General features: G+C 39.7%; 1 protein-coding gene across 9 annotated transcripts in view; it reads right to left on the bottom strand.

Moving 5' to 3' along the window:
* pspc1 (paraspeckle component 1) overlaps positions 1 to 15,003 on the bottom strand; it is a 145,798-nt gene that overhangs the window by 71,613 nt on the left and 59,182 nt on the right. For 6 of the 9 annotated variants that reach the window (XR_005463141.1, XR_005463142.1, XM_038817988.1 and 3 more), the window contains 2 exons: positions 13,237 to 13,311; positions 6,450 to 6,507 (listed from right to left, as the gene is read on the bottom strand). Coding sequence is in view for 7 of the 9 variants with exons in the window: in XM_038817988.1 (XP_038673916.1) it covers positions 6,450 to 6,507; positions 13,237 to 13,311 (133 nt within the window). In the remaining 2 variants the exon portion in view is untranslated. The remainder of the gene's footprint in view (positions 1 to 6,449; positions 6,508 to 13,236; positions 13,312 to 15,003) is intronic. The other 3 variants (XM_038817985.1, XM_038817986.1, XM_038817989.1) reach the window with 2 other exon arrangements.

Below are 15,003 nucleotides of genomic sequence, written 5' to 3'. Positions count from 1 at the left end.
CCCCCACCCCCACACTTAGCAACTTGATTTAAAAAAAACAGAAACCCATTCTAATGCTACACATTCTAATGTTAGTTACACTACAACGTTGCTTCAAGAAGGGGCCATGCAAAAGAGGTGCAGCAAAGCACCATCATTGGAAATTCTACCCCAGCCACTTGCAATGCAATACATTAACTACATGCGATATTGGGAATCAAGAAGTGACTAACTGGATTTCTAATTAACTAAAAGTAGCAGACATTATTAGGGATGTCTCGATACTTATTTACATGCATGCTTACTTTCACCATGCACGCATCTGATGGTAAAATGGCAAGAAGCATCTTGTGACTGTTGCAAACACTTCCTTTTATACTGAATGGCGCCTGATGTTTGCTCAGTTAACAATCTTGTATACAGTAAAATATATTTTTATGCATGATGTTTTCTACCGAAATTGGAGCATGCAGCTAACATGGTCACTGCAGTCATGCCTTGGGCTAGTCAGCAGCTTCAATTGGATAGCATCGTAATCACTGCCATGGATTTCACTATTTTAGGATCTGGTCTACAGGGCCACATGCAAGACAGGAAAGCTATTTCATATTTGTAGTTTTTGCAGATTCACTCATAACATTAGGTACAGACAAACCAAAAAAACGATTCCATTGTTACTCCCAAATTCACCCCATCGAATAAGTAGGCAAAATTCCAAAATTACTTATTGTTTCAAGCATTGATAGAGGGACAGACTCGATAGTTAGAGGGACAGACAGATGGTTCTGTGGCAACGAAAGAGACTCATGGATGGTATGTTGCCTCACGGGTGCCAGGGTCCGTGCCGTCTCGGACCGTGTTGTCAGAATCCTTAAGGGGGAGGCGGAACAGTCACAAGTTGTGGTACACATCGGTACCAACGACATCGGTAAGAGAAGGGACAGGGATTTAAAACAGGGATTTAGGGAGCTAGGGTGGAAGCTGAGAGCCAGGCCAAACCATGTTATCATCTCGGATTTGTTGCCGGTGCTACGTGCTAGCGAGTTGGGGAACAGGGAGCGAGTACAGATAAACACGTGGCTGCAGGGATGGTTTAGGAGGGAGGGCTTCAGTTATGTGGATAATTGGAGCACATTCTGGGGAAGGTGGGACCTGTACAGACAGGACGGTTTGCACCTGAACCAGAGGGGCACCAATATGCTCGGAGGAAAATTTGCTACGGCTCTTCCGGGGGGGGGGGGGGGGGGGGGGGGGGTTCAACCTAATTTGTCAGGGGAATGGGAAAACGAGCTGTAGTCCAGAAGCCAGTGTTTAGAGTAGTGAGGTACTGAGGAGGTTATCAAGGTCATAGGTGTGTACCAGCAGACAGGAAGGAGGGTTGAAGTGTGTCTACTTCCATGCAAGGAGCATCCGGAATAAGGTAGGTGAACTTGGACCGTGGATTGGTACCTGGGACTACGATGTTGTGGACATTACGGAGACATGGTTAGAACAGGGACAGGAATAGTTGCTGGAAGTTCCAGGGTATACATGTTTCAGTAAGAGTAGGGAAGGTGGTAAGAGAGGTGAAGGTAGCATTGTTAATCAAGGATAGTTTAACGGCTGCAGAAAGGCAGTTCGAGGGGGCTCTACCGACTGAGGTAATATGGGCTGAAGCTGGAAATAGGAAAAGAGCGGTCACGTTTAGTTTTCCACAGGCCCCCAAATAGTAACAGAAATGTGGAGGAAGAAATTGCAAAACAGATTATGGATAGGTGTGGGGGTCTCAGGGTAGTTGTCAAGGGGGACTTTAACTTTCCAAATATTGATTGGAACCTCTATAGGTTAAAGAGTTCGGATGGGGCAGTTTTTGTACAGTGTGTGCAGGAGGGTTTCCTGACACAATATGTGGATAGGCAGACAGGAGGGGGGGGGGGGGGGGGGGGGGGGGACATTGGATTTGGTACTGGGTAATAAACGGGCCAAGTGTTAGATTTGTTTGTGGGAGAGCACTTTGGAGATAGTGACCACAATTCAGTGTCTTTCACTATTGCAATGGAGGGGGATAGGGCCATATGGCAGAGAAAGGTTTATAATTGGGGGAGGGGTAATCATGATGCGATTAGGAAAGAATTAGGGAGCATAAGATGGGAACAGAAACTGTCAGGGAAAGGCACAAATGAAAAGTGGAGCTTGTTCAGGGAACAAATACTGCATGTCCTTGATGTGTTTGTCCCTGTCAGACGGAGGAAATGGCCGTGTGAGGGAACCATGGTTCACAAAAGGGGTTGAATGTCTTGTCAAGAGGAAAAAGGAAGCGTATGTAAAGATGAGAAAATAAGGTTCAGTTAGGTCGCTTGAGGGTTACAAGGTAGCAAGGAATTAGCTAAACAAAAAAAGGGCTTAGGAGAGCTAGGAGGGGACATGATAGGTCTTTGGCGGGTCAGATCAAGGAAAACCCCAAGGCTTTTTACTCTTATGTGGCAAATAAAAGAATGACCAGGGTGAGGTTAGGGCTGGTCAAGGATAGTAATGGGAACTTGTGCATGGAGGCAGAAGAGATAGGAGAGGTGTTGAATTAATACTTTTCTTCACCAAGGAGAGGGGCCATGTTTTTGGGGGTGAGAGTGTGATACAGGTGGGTAGGCTGGAGGAGGAAGGATATATTAGCAATTTTGAAAAACCTTAGAGTTGACAAGTCCCCTGGACCAGATGGGATATATCCTAGGATTCTTTGGGAGACAATGGATGAGATTGCAGAGCCTTTGGCTTTGATCTTTGGGTCCTCACTGTCCACGGGGATAGTGCCAGAGGACTGGAGAGTGGCGAATGTTGTTCCTCTGTTCAAGAAAGGGAATAGGAATGACCCTGGTAATTATAGGCCGGTTAGTCTTACTTCGGTGGTCAGTAAGTTAATGGAAAAGGTCCTGAAGGATAGGATTTATGACCATTTGGAAAGATGCAGCTTAATCCGGGATAGTCAACACGGATTCGTGAAGGGTAATTCTTGCCTCACAAATTTGATTGAATTCTTTGAGGAGGTAACTAAGTGTGTAGATGAAGGTAGGAGCAATTGATGTCGTATACATGGATTCTAGTAAGGTGTTTGATAAGGTTCCCCATGGTCGGCTCATGAAGTAAGGAGGTGTGGGATAGAGGGAAATTTGGCCAATTGGATAAGTAACTGGCTGTCACATAGAAGACAGAGGGTGGTGGTGGATGGAAAATTTTCAGAGTGGAGACCAGTTACCAGCGGTGTACCACAAGGATCAGAGCTGGGTCCTCTGCTATTTGTGATTTTTAATCAATGACTTGGAGGAGGGGGCTGAAGGGTGGGTCAGTAAATTTGCTGATGACACCAAGATTGGTGGAGTAGTGGATGAGGTGGAGGGCTGTTGTAGGCTGCAAAGAGACATTGATAGGATGCAGAGGTGGGTCAAAAAATGGCAGATGGCCTTTAACCCTGATAAGTGCGAGGTGATTCATTTTGGTGGGAAAATTTTGAATGCAGATTACAGGGTCAATGGCAGGGTTCTGAGGAATTTGGAGGAACAGAGAGATCTTGGGATTCATGTCCACAGATCTCTGAAGGTTGCCACTCAAGTGCATAGAGCCGTGAAGAAGGCCTATAGTGTGCTGGCATTTATTAACAGGGGGCTTGAGTTTAAGAGCCGTGGGGTTATGCTGCAACTGTACATGACACTGGTGAGACCACATTTAGAGTATTGTGTGCAGTTCTGGTCACCTCACTATAGGAAGGATGTGGAAGCATTGGAAAGGGCGCAAAGGAGATTTACCAGGATGCTGCCTGGTTTGGAGGATAGGTCTTATGAGGAAAGGTTGAGGAAGCTAGGGCTTTTTGGCGACTTAATAGAGGTTTATAAGATGACGAGGGGGATAGATAGAGTGGACGTTCAGAGACTATTTCCTCGGGTGGATGCAGCTGTTACAAGGGGGCATAACTATAAGGTTCAGGGTGGGAGATATAGGAGGGATGTCCGAGGTAGGTTCTTTACTCAAGAGTGGTTAGGATGTGGAATGGACTGCCTGCTGTGATCGTGGAGTCGGACACTTTAGGAACTTTCAAGCGGTTATTGGATAGGCACATGGAGCACACCAGAATGACAGGGAGTGGGATAGCTTGATCTTGGTTTCGGACAAGGCTTGGTACAACATCGAGGGCCGAAGGGCCTATTCTGTGCTGCACTGTTCTATGTTCATGCGGTTTGACTGATCACCGTCTCCACTGAAAACGAAATATTGTCCCACACGGGACGGACAGAGTCTGGGCCAAACATTATTGACATGTCTAACGATGCTTGCACACTTACGATTTACTAAATAGAAAAGCAGATAGAAACACTTTGATTCCTAACTGTCACTGGAGAAAGCTATTTATTCTGAATGGTGAATCTGCCGATAGCATCACAAGAGTAGTGGGGATTTAATTTGACGAGTTTCTGCAATCCATTTCATCAATGGATTGTACCAGCCACTATTTATCCTCAATCAATATTGTTGAAAAAGTCTGGTCATTATCAAATTGCTGTTTGTTGTACCTCAAAGTGCAGAAATTTAGTTGGATCATTTACATTTTTACAACAGTAGCTATGGGTGGGATTTTCCAGCCCTTCATGTTGGCAGGATCTTACAGTCCTGTCAATATCAATGGAGATTTAAATGGATCACTACAACCGCCGCGAGAAAACCTGTTGCAGTGAGGCTGCAAAGTCTCTGTATTTATTTGTACTTAAGCAAGTCCTAGGTGCTGAGAAGTGCTATATAAATCCAAAAACTTTTGCATTTTACCAGCCTTGAAGTTGCACTATGATAGCCAAAACACGTCTTGTATCATGGTGGAAGGTAATTTAATAAAAATTGCACGTGGAGAGTTTTAAATGGTACAACTTGAGAATTGTGATTATCTGTGGCTGTTCAAAAATTAATTAAAAAGTTAATCTTCAAAGTACTATTTGCCTCAACCTTGTATACTGATAATGATTTATCACGTTAAACGAGGTGCACCTTGTACCATAACAATGTGACATCAAGAGTCAAGATTAAAATTATCTAGATGGTACTACTGCTGGAGTATTAAAGTTTTTCAGAACTGTCAGACCTCAACTGAAAAATAATAACAGGAATAAACCAGCTTGGTGCAACCAAAACGAGACAGGTCTTGTTCATATTAGGAAGTGCTACACGTTATGACAAAAACGTTTCACACTGCAGTGTGATTTAAAGCAAAATGTACAGTGTCATTGTCCACACCACAGCGAAGCATATAAATGAAAGGATACTTATTTGACCATTACTTTTGCAGTACGTGGAGAACACTGGTGCGTCTGACTACAGCCAAAGTTTCACATATTAGAAATACTGACTGGTTTTAGCAAGTTCTAGTTCACAAAATACATGTAGTGCAAGATGTAGCTTTACAATGAATCCAAAATAGGAGCATAGCTTTGAAAAAAAATGCCATTACCTTATGACAAAAGCAGTCATACAGTACAACTGTATCGGAGTTCATTAGTCAGTCACAGGGCGTGGGTCCATCCCAAATTACCCTCAAAGAGGTGGTGGCAAGCTGCCTTCCAGAACTGCTGCAGTTTGGATGGTCAGCACAACCATGAAGTAACAAATGTCCAACACACTTTACAATGTCAAGAACACTGTATAAGACAATGGTTTACCACAATTTTTAAAAAAGCATTCAACTTGTACCATAATAACGTGACATTGCCAGACAGTGCAACTTTGGTTTTAGCAAATTCTCTCTTGAATTAAATATATGGTGTCATTGCTTGAAGTTTACAAAGTGGTTTGGAACAATCAGACTTCAGTGGATAAAAGAAAATGACAATATGAATAAAAGCTTCGTGAATCCAAAACGAGAGCGGAACTTTGAAAAAAAGTGCTATTACCTTATGACAAAAGCAGTCATACAGTACAACTGCATCAGAGTTGATTAGTCAGTCACAGGATGAGGGTCCATCCAAAATTACCCTCAGAGAGGTGGTGGCAAGCTGCCTTCCTGAACCGCTGCAGTTTGGATGGTCAGCAGTTTGAAACTACTGAGTGACCTTTCAAAGAGCAGTTAAAAAACTGGATTTATTTAATTAACTGAAATTAAATTCCCCAGCTGCTGTTGTGGAATTTGAATTCATGTCCCTGGATTACTAGTCCAATAATAAATATATTTAAGCTACATCACCAGTGTTTTAGTGCAAGAAGAGCAAGCATACACCGTTATGTGCAAGATGTCGTACATTAGAAATATTAATCTATTTTGAAGCTGTATTCATGTTCTAAACTCTTAAGTATATCTATTAGATGTAGCTTTACAACTTTCGAAGCACAGAATTTACACCTTTATATGCAAACTTAATTTCATCTTTCAAAGAGGTACAGTCCCAAAGAACATTGCTAGGCACAACCATGAAGTAACAAATGTCCAACACCTCAGGTGTTTTCATGGATTAAAACCCTACCTCCCATGCCAATTCCTCCACGTGGACCCATATCACCCATCCTCATATCCTGTTCTCTCTGAAAATAAAAACATTTTCATGGTCAACCTACCAGCACAGATCATCTGTGTACGTTCAGTGTCTTACCTTTAATGGCACAAAAAACCTATTGCTCTACCCAAATAAATCCCAGTAAGTATCCAGGACTAGGATTAAAAATCTGAATACCAGGCAGGGAAGAAAAAAATGAAGAAGTTTGAAATCAAAATGTATCTTGTTTTATGTACCCTCTGTCAAAGAGAGATGATGGGAGTAATGGTAAACTTCAGTGGTATGGAAAACTGGCAGCAGTGGATAAGCAGCCTATGCTACCACTGCCCAATCTTCCTTTGCATCTACTTCAATTTCACTTCTGCCAATTTCTGTACCACCAAATTTGACAAGTACTCCCCATGTGTGAACTTTTTTTAATGAAAGCATTACATTATAATGAATGCATTTCTACTTAGCAATCAGCAAAACACGTTTCACATCCTTGTACTTCGATACATTTAGTATTTGTAGTATGAAATATTACACACCAAACCTTTTCATACGTGCCTGCCTATTTTCCACATGGTCCAAAAATGTACTTTGATTCAGGACCTGTACTTTAGCAGTATTATTTCAGCAATCATCATACTCCGCGGATATTCATCAAATATATTACTCAGAAAACTAAATCTGTTCCTAATAAAATAAGCTTACTTTGTCCATTGGTGGTCATCACCAGAAAATTAAATACAGCCAAATGGCACAGAAAATTAGCTTATTTCATTCAATGAGAATTGTACAAAACCTGTAATTTGTCCCCATGTACAATCATCTTACGCTTTACAAAAGTTTGTTGCTGTAAATCAAGCAAAATATGCAAATTGTGTCCTTCCACAGGAGGCATACCTGAAAGCAAAAATCTCAGAACTTAAAAAAGATAGAAATATCTAAAACATTCAACTAAGTAAGATGTTAATATTAAGTAATCATCTGTACGCAGGACTCCAAATTACAATGCTGCTTTTCTAATGCTTAATTTAACACAATACATTCAGAAACATACTTCACTACAATATATTTGATGGGAAATTTTTCTTCAACAAAAAGTATTTTTTAAACTAAATTTTAAAAATGCCTCATTTGGTAGCAGACCTAAAGATTCTTACAAATAAATTATACAAACCTATGCACATGCAGTTTTTCAGCCATGCTTTTGCATCCTCTTGTTTGCAAACATTTTGTATGGGGTATCTTCCACTTTTGTGTGGTCAATTAGCCTTTGTGGATAGATGGTTAGCAAGTGGTTCAGAATAATGCCAAAGCATGGGTTTGATTCCCATTCCGGCTGAGGTAGACTTGGGACCTGCCGCCTCACTCTGCCCGAGTGTGAAAAGCAATAGCGAATGACCACTGACAAAAACTACCAAGAAAACAGCCAAGATGTAGCATCAGCAGACTATGAGCCTTCAGGCAGAGAACAGGTACCATCACATCTCCCATCTTAACTTCTGAAAGACTGTCAGTTTCCCAATGGAAAACAACAGAACCATTGGATAAAATACCTCAATATTGAAGTAACAGAAATATGATACTGAGCCAAAAAATACTGAAAAAACTACAGAACATGGAATACTGGATTAAGTTGAACAGCTGTCTAGTAACTCTGAAAACATCTGGGAACCCTCCAACCTTTAGGGCAGGGGTGGGCAAACTACGGTCCGCATGCGGCCCAACAAAGGTTTTTATGCGGCCCGCCAATGAGGTGCCCGGAATCATAACCGGCATTTTTGAAAAGCCGCCGGGGAAAAGCCACTGAAGTAAATGCGCTTATTCAATAAGCGCTTTTACTTCAGCGGCTTTTCCCCGGCGGCTTTTCAAAAATGCCGGTTATGATTCCGGGCACCTCATTGGCGGGCCGCATAAAATCGCGCGTAGTGGGGTGGATGAGTGGGGCTGTCTCATTGGTCGGTTTAGTTGGGTGTGCGACCAATAGGAGTCCAGTTACAAACAATAAGCCTTGCACGGAAAAGTTTGCCCACCCCTGCTTTAGGGCCTGTAGTACCTGTGCCCATGTTGCCTTCCCATGTTTAATTCACCTGCTACCCAAGAATAAATTGATCAACAGCACTTAAAAGTAAATTACATGGTCATAGATTTTATAAAATTCTATTCTACAGAATTGTTTATAGTACAATTATTCTCCAGAAGCTTCATTTCATTTGCAGAGTGAACCGTATTACTGTGAATAAGTTGCAAATTTATAAACTTTGACGAATTTATTTCTACAAGAGTTAAGACATTTAGTCCATAGATGTAACAGATTATAATTTTACCAGTACCTGCAGATATGTTAAAATTATATTCCATTTTTAATCTTACACAGGTACTTGTTTTATATATTAGAATAGCAAAAATCAGCAAATTTAAGTGCAATCAACTGGAGCGTAGTATGAGTTTGTTTGTAATATATAGAAATTTACAATGAGACCTTTGATTCATGTGACTACCCTCTTCCACTCATTTCTATTAGTAATGATACTCCTTACTGCTGGTGCATGTTCTAGCATCTGGTAGCAGTCTTTTGAACAATTTACTATAGTTGACTAATTATTTCTGAAGTATGGAATTCCATTTTGTTACCACTGCCAGGCAGACCAACAGTTCATAATCGAGTTTTCCAAATTACTCAGTACAATTTCCTTCATTACTAGTAATGCTGGTAAAAGGTCTTGACAAGCTTATTAAAGAAAAATCCAATCATATCACCAATACAGCAAAAAGAAAATTAACAATTGTTTCACTGAAGTGATTCAGAGGATAATTTTAGGAAAGCAGATATTTTCAAAATGTAAACAGTGATGTGACAAGTACTATGTTCTTATCCCCACATGAATAAATCACATTCTTCAATGTAATTAATGGAACAAAGTCTTACATAAATCATTGCTGTAATCCACTGAATACTAATGGCAGATGTCTTGGCTCAATATTTCTTTGACTAAGAAAGTTGCAATCACTCAGCCTGCTATAAAAATAATTGGCAAAATATTCTTTTAGAATAGTTCCTTCATTTTTACAACGTATTATATGGATTCAATTCATTTGTCTTGTTGCTTCAAATTTGGTAAATGTCCTGTAACTTTTTTCAGACATTACATTCACTTCCTGCCAATTTGTGCTATAAATTGAAGATCTTATAGGGTTATCTTATAGGAAAACTAAGATGAGGTAATATGGATTTAACATAATTTGAAAAAAAACCCATCTGTGGTAATAATTCACTTCAACCTATCAAAAAGGCCACCATTGTTGCTTAGAACTTGAGATTATAACTGTAAACCGCACATATTCTATTTGGTTTCCCTCTTGGGAACCCGGGTTTACTTCAGATCCATGTTATGCAAATCAATCACATTTGTACTTTGAACTAAAGTGCACCTCCAATAGTATGAAACAATGCCACATAACTTCTAACAAGCTCATGACTAGTTAATTCTCAATACAAATCAAAACTCAGCAGTAAAACTGAATGGATTTCAAAGTACTAACATCTTATATGATTGTAATGCAGAATATTATGGGTGCTGGAAATTTGGTTACAAACAGGAAATGTTGATACTGAGTATTTTCAGAATTTTGTATTATTAATTATATCAATTTGACTCATCAATTTGCAATTTTGCATATCTTTCTCAATGTAATTGTTTAGTCCCTAGTTATGCCAAGTTTGAAACAGTAAACTGGCTAGACGACTAAAGGTGTAAGAAAAAAGCATGTGAATAAAAAAAATCCATGTGCAAATTATTACAGATCTTAATTGAAGACCTGTTACCAAATGAGGCATGAGCTAATCAAGTTTTTCAAATATATAATCAGTATGGCACAACACATCCACAACCCTTCAATCAATCTATAACTGGAGTTGAAAATCCTAATTTCAGGGTATTTATAGATATTTTGTTTTTAGGGAGTTACATTTTTGTTCTTTACACTACAGTACAGAACAAGGTAGGAGATTCAATCAGAGGATTCACATAAAAAAGATCTGAAAATACTTAAAAGTACAAGTACTGCATGATTGAAAAACGTCAATTGATAATTTTTCTACTATTCACCCGGTGACTATATTTGTATTGGTTCAGAAACAAAAATTCTTGATCACATTTTAGGAATAGCGTAATCGAATTTGGCTTTGAAAACCACAAGCAGATACTTCCACATATTTTGCAAGACGGTCAGTGGTTTATGGTAACCTACAGAGTGCTTTTCTATAGAAACATTCTTCTTTGAAACAGTACCTTTCAGAAAGGGAGTACAGATTTTACCTGAGGCATTAATTCAGCAGATACAAAAACAACAAAGGCGAAAAAGTGTTTTACTCTGCTGATATATGACCACTCCAAGGTTTAAAACGAGCAGTGCAAAATTAGAATATCCAGGGACTTAAAATAATAAACCACTTTATTGATTAAAACAGTCATTAATTCTACAGTACTGCCGCATTAATTCTGCAGTAACCTTCTTTGCCCAATGGACACCTTTTATGCCTTTATAAATTGGTACGCAAGATCATTTTGTTGGCAATTGAAATTAATTGCTACATTGCTTTAAAAATGGTTCATTAGGGCATAATATTAAATATCCTGGTTCAGAAGATTATGATCTGTAATACGAATATTCAGAAGAGACACTCCTGACTTCAGTACTAGTCAATTAAATATCTGTAATGCAAAAAGTATTCATTTTAAATTCATGATGGATTTACAACAATGCACCTGCACTTACCATCATATTTAGTGACCATGGAGAGTTTAATGCAATGTTATGACACAGTGGAAAAGAAATCAACAGATCAGGATTTAGAAGATCGAGTATGGTCTATAAACCTACTCAAGGAGCAAGATTACTTAAATTGATATGCCAAGAATTATTCAAAATTCCAAATAGCCTAATGCTAACTTAGCAACATTGGTTCCAAGTTTCCACCGGATCTGGAGGTGAGATGTATTGTGTGCTATTTCCCAGTTTGTAGATATTATAAGTCAGAGAAATGGAATAATCAGGTGTCAGCTCTTGTATTTTGCCATAGACGGAGTCCTAACTTAGGATTATATACTTAAAACTACTTTGAGGAAACAAATTATAAATGTTAACAGTGAAAGCGCCAGCAGTACACTACCTTTGGCACATTAAAAGATTCCTCAGCTTTAGAAAGAAGATACCAAGTAAAGTTGTTATTAACGTCGATGTGCACTGTCACTGTTATACGTCTATATTGCAAAATCCTTTAGTGTCCCAATTATCAGAACTTAGCAACTGTTTTCTTTCTTAGTTGGCTGTTGAGAATAGTATAATTCTTAAGAGTTTCAATTATGCCACCAGATTTTAAAAGTACTTTCTAAGAAGAGCTCATCTTTTTCATTATGATGTCCAAAGCAATTCAAAAACAGTTCTGTTCGGTACTGGCTTTACACTAAGTTGAGCATACACTGATCATCAACTGAAGGTTTATTGTCAGATAAATCCTGTATATTTTGATTAATGCCATATCACTGTAAATAATAATCTAAGGCAATACAATTTCACTTCGAAATTCTGCTGTGTCAAATTAATATTGAATGTTAATAGCTTGTATTTATTTAGCACCTGCAAGGTACTTAACAGAAGCATTATAAAACAAATTTTGACACCGAGCCACGCAAGGAGAAATAGGTCAGATGACTAAAAGCTTGGTTAAAGAATTACGGTTTTGAATGGCGTCTTAAAGGCAGAAAGCGAGAAAGAGAGGCAGAGCAGAGCAGGAGAGGTATTTAGAGCTTGGAACTCGGGCAACTGAAGCACAGCCATCGATGATGGAGCAAATAAAACCGGGCATGAAATGGATGCCAGAATTAGAATAGCACAGATATCAGAGATTTGTAGAACCAGAGGAGATTAGCTTTCAAGTGAAAGGATGTCACGGAGGGATTTGAAAACAATCATGAGAATTTTTAAAATGTTTGAAATGTTCCCGTCACTGTTTGACTGGAAATAAAGCATATAGTTGATGGGGGAACGGTACTTTCTGCTAATTAAGACACGAGCAGCAGACTTTTGGATGACCGCAAGTTTACGGAAGGCAAAACATGAGACCAGTAAGAAGTACGTTAGAATAGTCAAGTTTCAAGGTGTCAAAAGCATGACTGATGGTTTCAGCAGCAAATGAGGGGAGGCAGGGACGAGGATACAGAGGTCAAAATAGACAGTCTTAGTGGTGGCCCGAATGAAGTCAGACGCACATATCAGGGTGAAATATGATACTAAGAGAGAGAACAAATTGCGTTAATCTCAGGTATTTGTCAGGGGAGGGATGTTGGTAGCTAGAGTTGGAAGCAGTGACCAAAATTAATGGCTTCAGTCTTCTGCAATGTTCAATTGAGGGAAATGTTTGCTTATCTATTGCTGGATAAGTAGTCTGATAATTTAACAACAGCGCAGAAGCCAAGAAAGGTGGTGGTGAGGTACAGCTGGGTATCATCAGCACATGTGAAAACCAATGCATTGTCAAATAGGAGGGGGTAAAGATAAATCCTTGGGGGATATCAGAGGTAACAGCGCAGAAACAGGAAGAGAAGCCTTGCAAGTGATTCACTGGCAACAATTAGGTAGATAAGAATAGAACTAGGTGAGAGCAATGCCTCCCAGCTGGACGAAAGTGCAGAGGCATTGGAGAAGTTTGGTGTTGTCAACTGTGTCAAAGGCTGCAGACAGGTCGAAATGATGAGGGAAATTTTACCTTGGACACAGCCACATAGGATGTCATTTGTAACTTTGATAAGAGATGTTTCGGTACTGTGGCAGGGGCGGAAACCTGATTGGAGGGATTCAAACATGGAGTAATTAATTTAATAGACATGCAATGTGTTATTATATACATTCTAAATACACAAATCTTTCATAGATCTTAATTGTATGGAAGACGACAAGCTCAAAATTTTAATTCTGGGAACATATGTAGAATAGCCAAAAATGATGACAATACAATTATAGCCTCCTTTTAAGGATGTCGGTAAACATTCGCTTGCTTCAATGTGCTTATTTTTAAGTTGATGTAAAACACACCATACTTCCTGGAAATATTTTTCTTACATCTATTATATTATACTTATATCAATTAGCAACAAGCCCCATGAGGATAACAATCACCAACTGTGCAGATATTTTTGAACTGCAGTTCTGAATTAGCAGTAACAAAGCCAGCATGTACTTACAAAGATTCTAAAGAACTTGCTCCATTGAAAATATAGGCATGTATAGTTCATTCAAGCTGCACAGGTAATTGCAACCCTAAAATCGACTCCGAGCTGTTTGAGGTCAAATGTGAAACCTTTTGCAGTCAAACTGCCAGCCCCATCCAATGATGAATGCTGAAAGGCAGTGCATTACCAACCTGAAACTTACCTTTCCAAATATCGTGCTCAATTAGAACATAGAACATACAGTGTGGAAGGAGGCTATTTGGCCCATCGAGTCTGCACCGACCCACTTAAGCCCTCGCTTCCACCCTATCCCCGTAACCCAATAACCCCATCTAACCTTTTTTGGTCACCGAGGGCAATTTATCATGCCAATCCACCTAAACCGCACGTCTTCAGACTGTGGGAGAAAACCGGAGCACCCGGAGGAAACCCATGCAGACACGGGGAGAACATGCAGACTCCGCACAGACAGTGACCCAGCGGGGAATCGAACCTGGGACCCTGGCGCTGTGAAGCCACAGTGCAATGCTATCCACTTGTGCTACCGTGCTGCCCACAGATATCTTCCCAATTTTTTGAGCATTAGAACATCATAAACCACCCATTTCGTGAAATAGCAGAATTTGATCAGTTGTCAGAGATGGTGCAAGATTACTGATCTCAGGCATCAGTTCATGTACAAGTAATCCTTAATTCAGAGATTATACCATTGTTCAAAATCATGCTGTGTGTGAAGAGCTTTATCCAAATTGACTGCAAAATGGTGTTTGCAAGTAGTTTTTCATCTAAATTCTTCCAAGACTACAAATGAATGTCTGGAAGATCAGCAAACATGGACTTGTTCAAAGCAATAGCTGAATATTAAAAATAACACCGACGCTCCAGGCAGGCAGAGCTACCGAACTTGTATTATGAAGATATCTATCTAAAGGAATTACGGATTCCCAATGGAGAGGTCGTATAGGAGCCTTTCAGGAATTTTAATTTGGGGATGCGTTTGAACATTTCTTAAACTCTTGGACTTATCCTGAGGGAATCCAAAACTGTGGGTACTGCAGTTTTAAACAGAAATGGAGAAAAATTCAACCAAGGGAACTATTAAGATTCCTTAACGACAGAATATTCTCCCAAACTCACAGCTCCCAGTACAACTTGCTGTTATGAAATGCTCTAGACTTTTGCAGAATAAAGACAAGCATAGCTAACGTTGCTTCAGTTGTAACAAATCTGGATCTTTGACATTAGTCAGCTCTCAGTGGCACTACCACTTTCATGAAAGGGTGCCATTAATAGAGCTTTGTTAC

The sequence above is a fragment of the Scyliorhinus canicula genome, chromosome 14 (assembly GCF_902713615.1).
Source record: "Scyliorhinus canicula chromosome 14, sScyCan1.1, whole genome shotgun sequence".
NCBI classification, from domain to species: Eukaryota; Metazoa; Chordata; class Chondrichthyes; order Carcharhiniformes; family Scyliorhinidae; genus Scyliorhinus; species Scyliorhinus canicula.
Note: the sequence above shows the minus strand (reverse complement) of the source record. Positions and strands in the feature narration are given on the sequence as shown.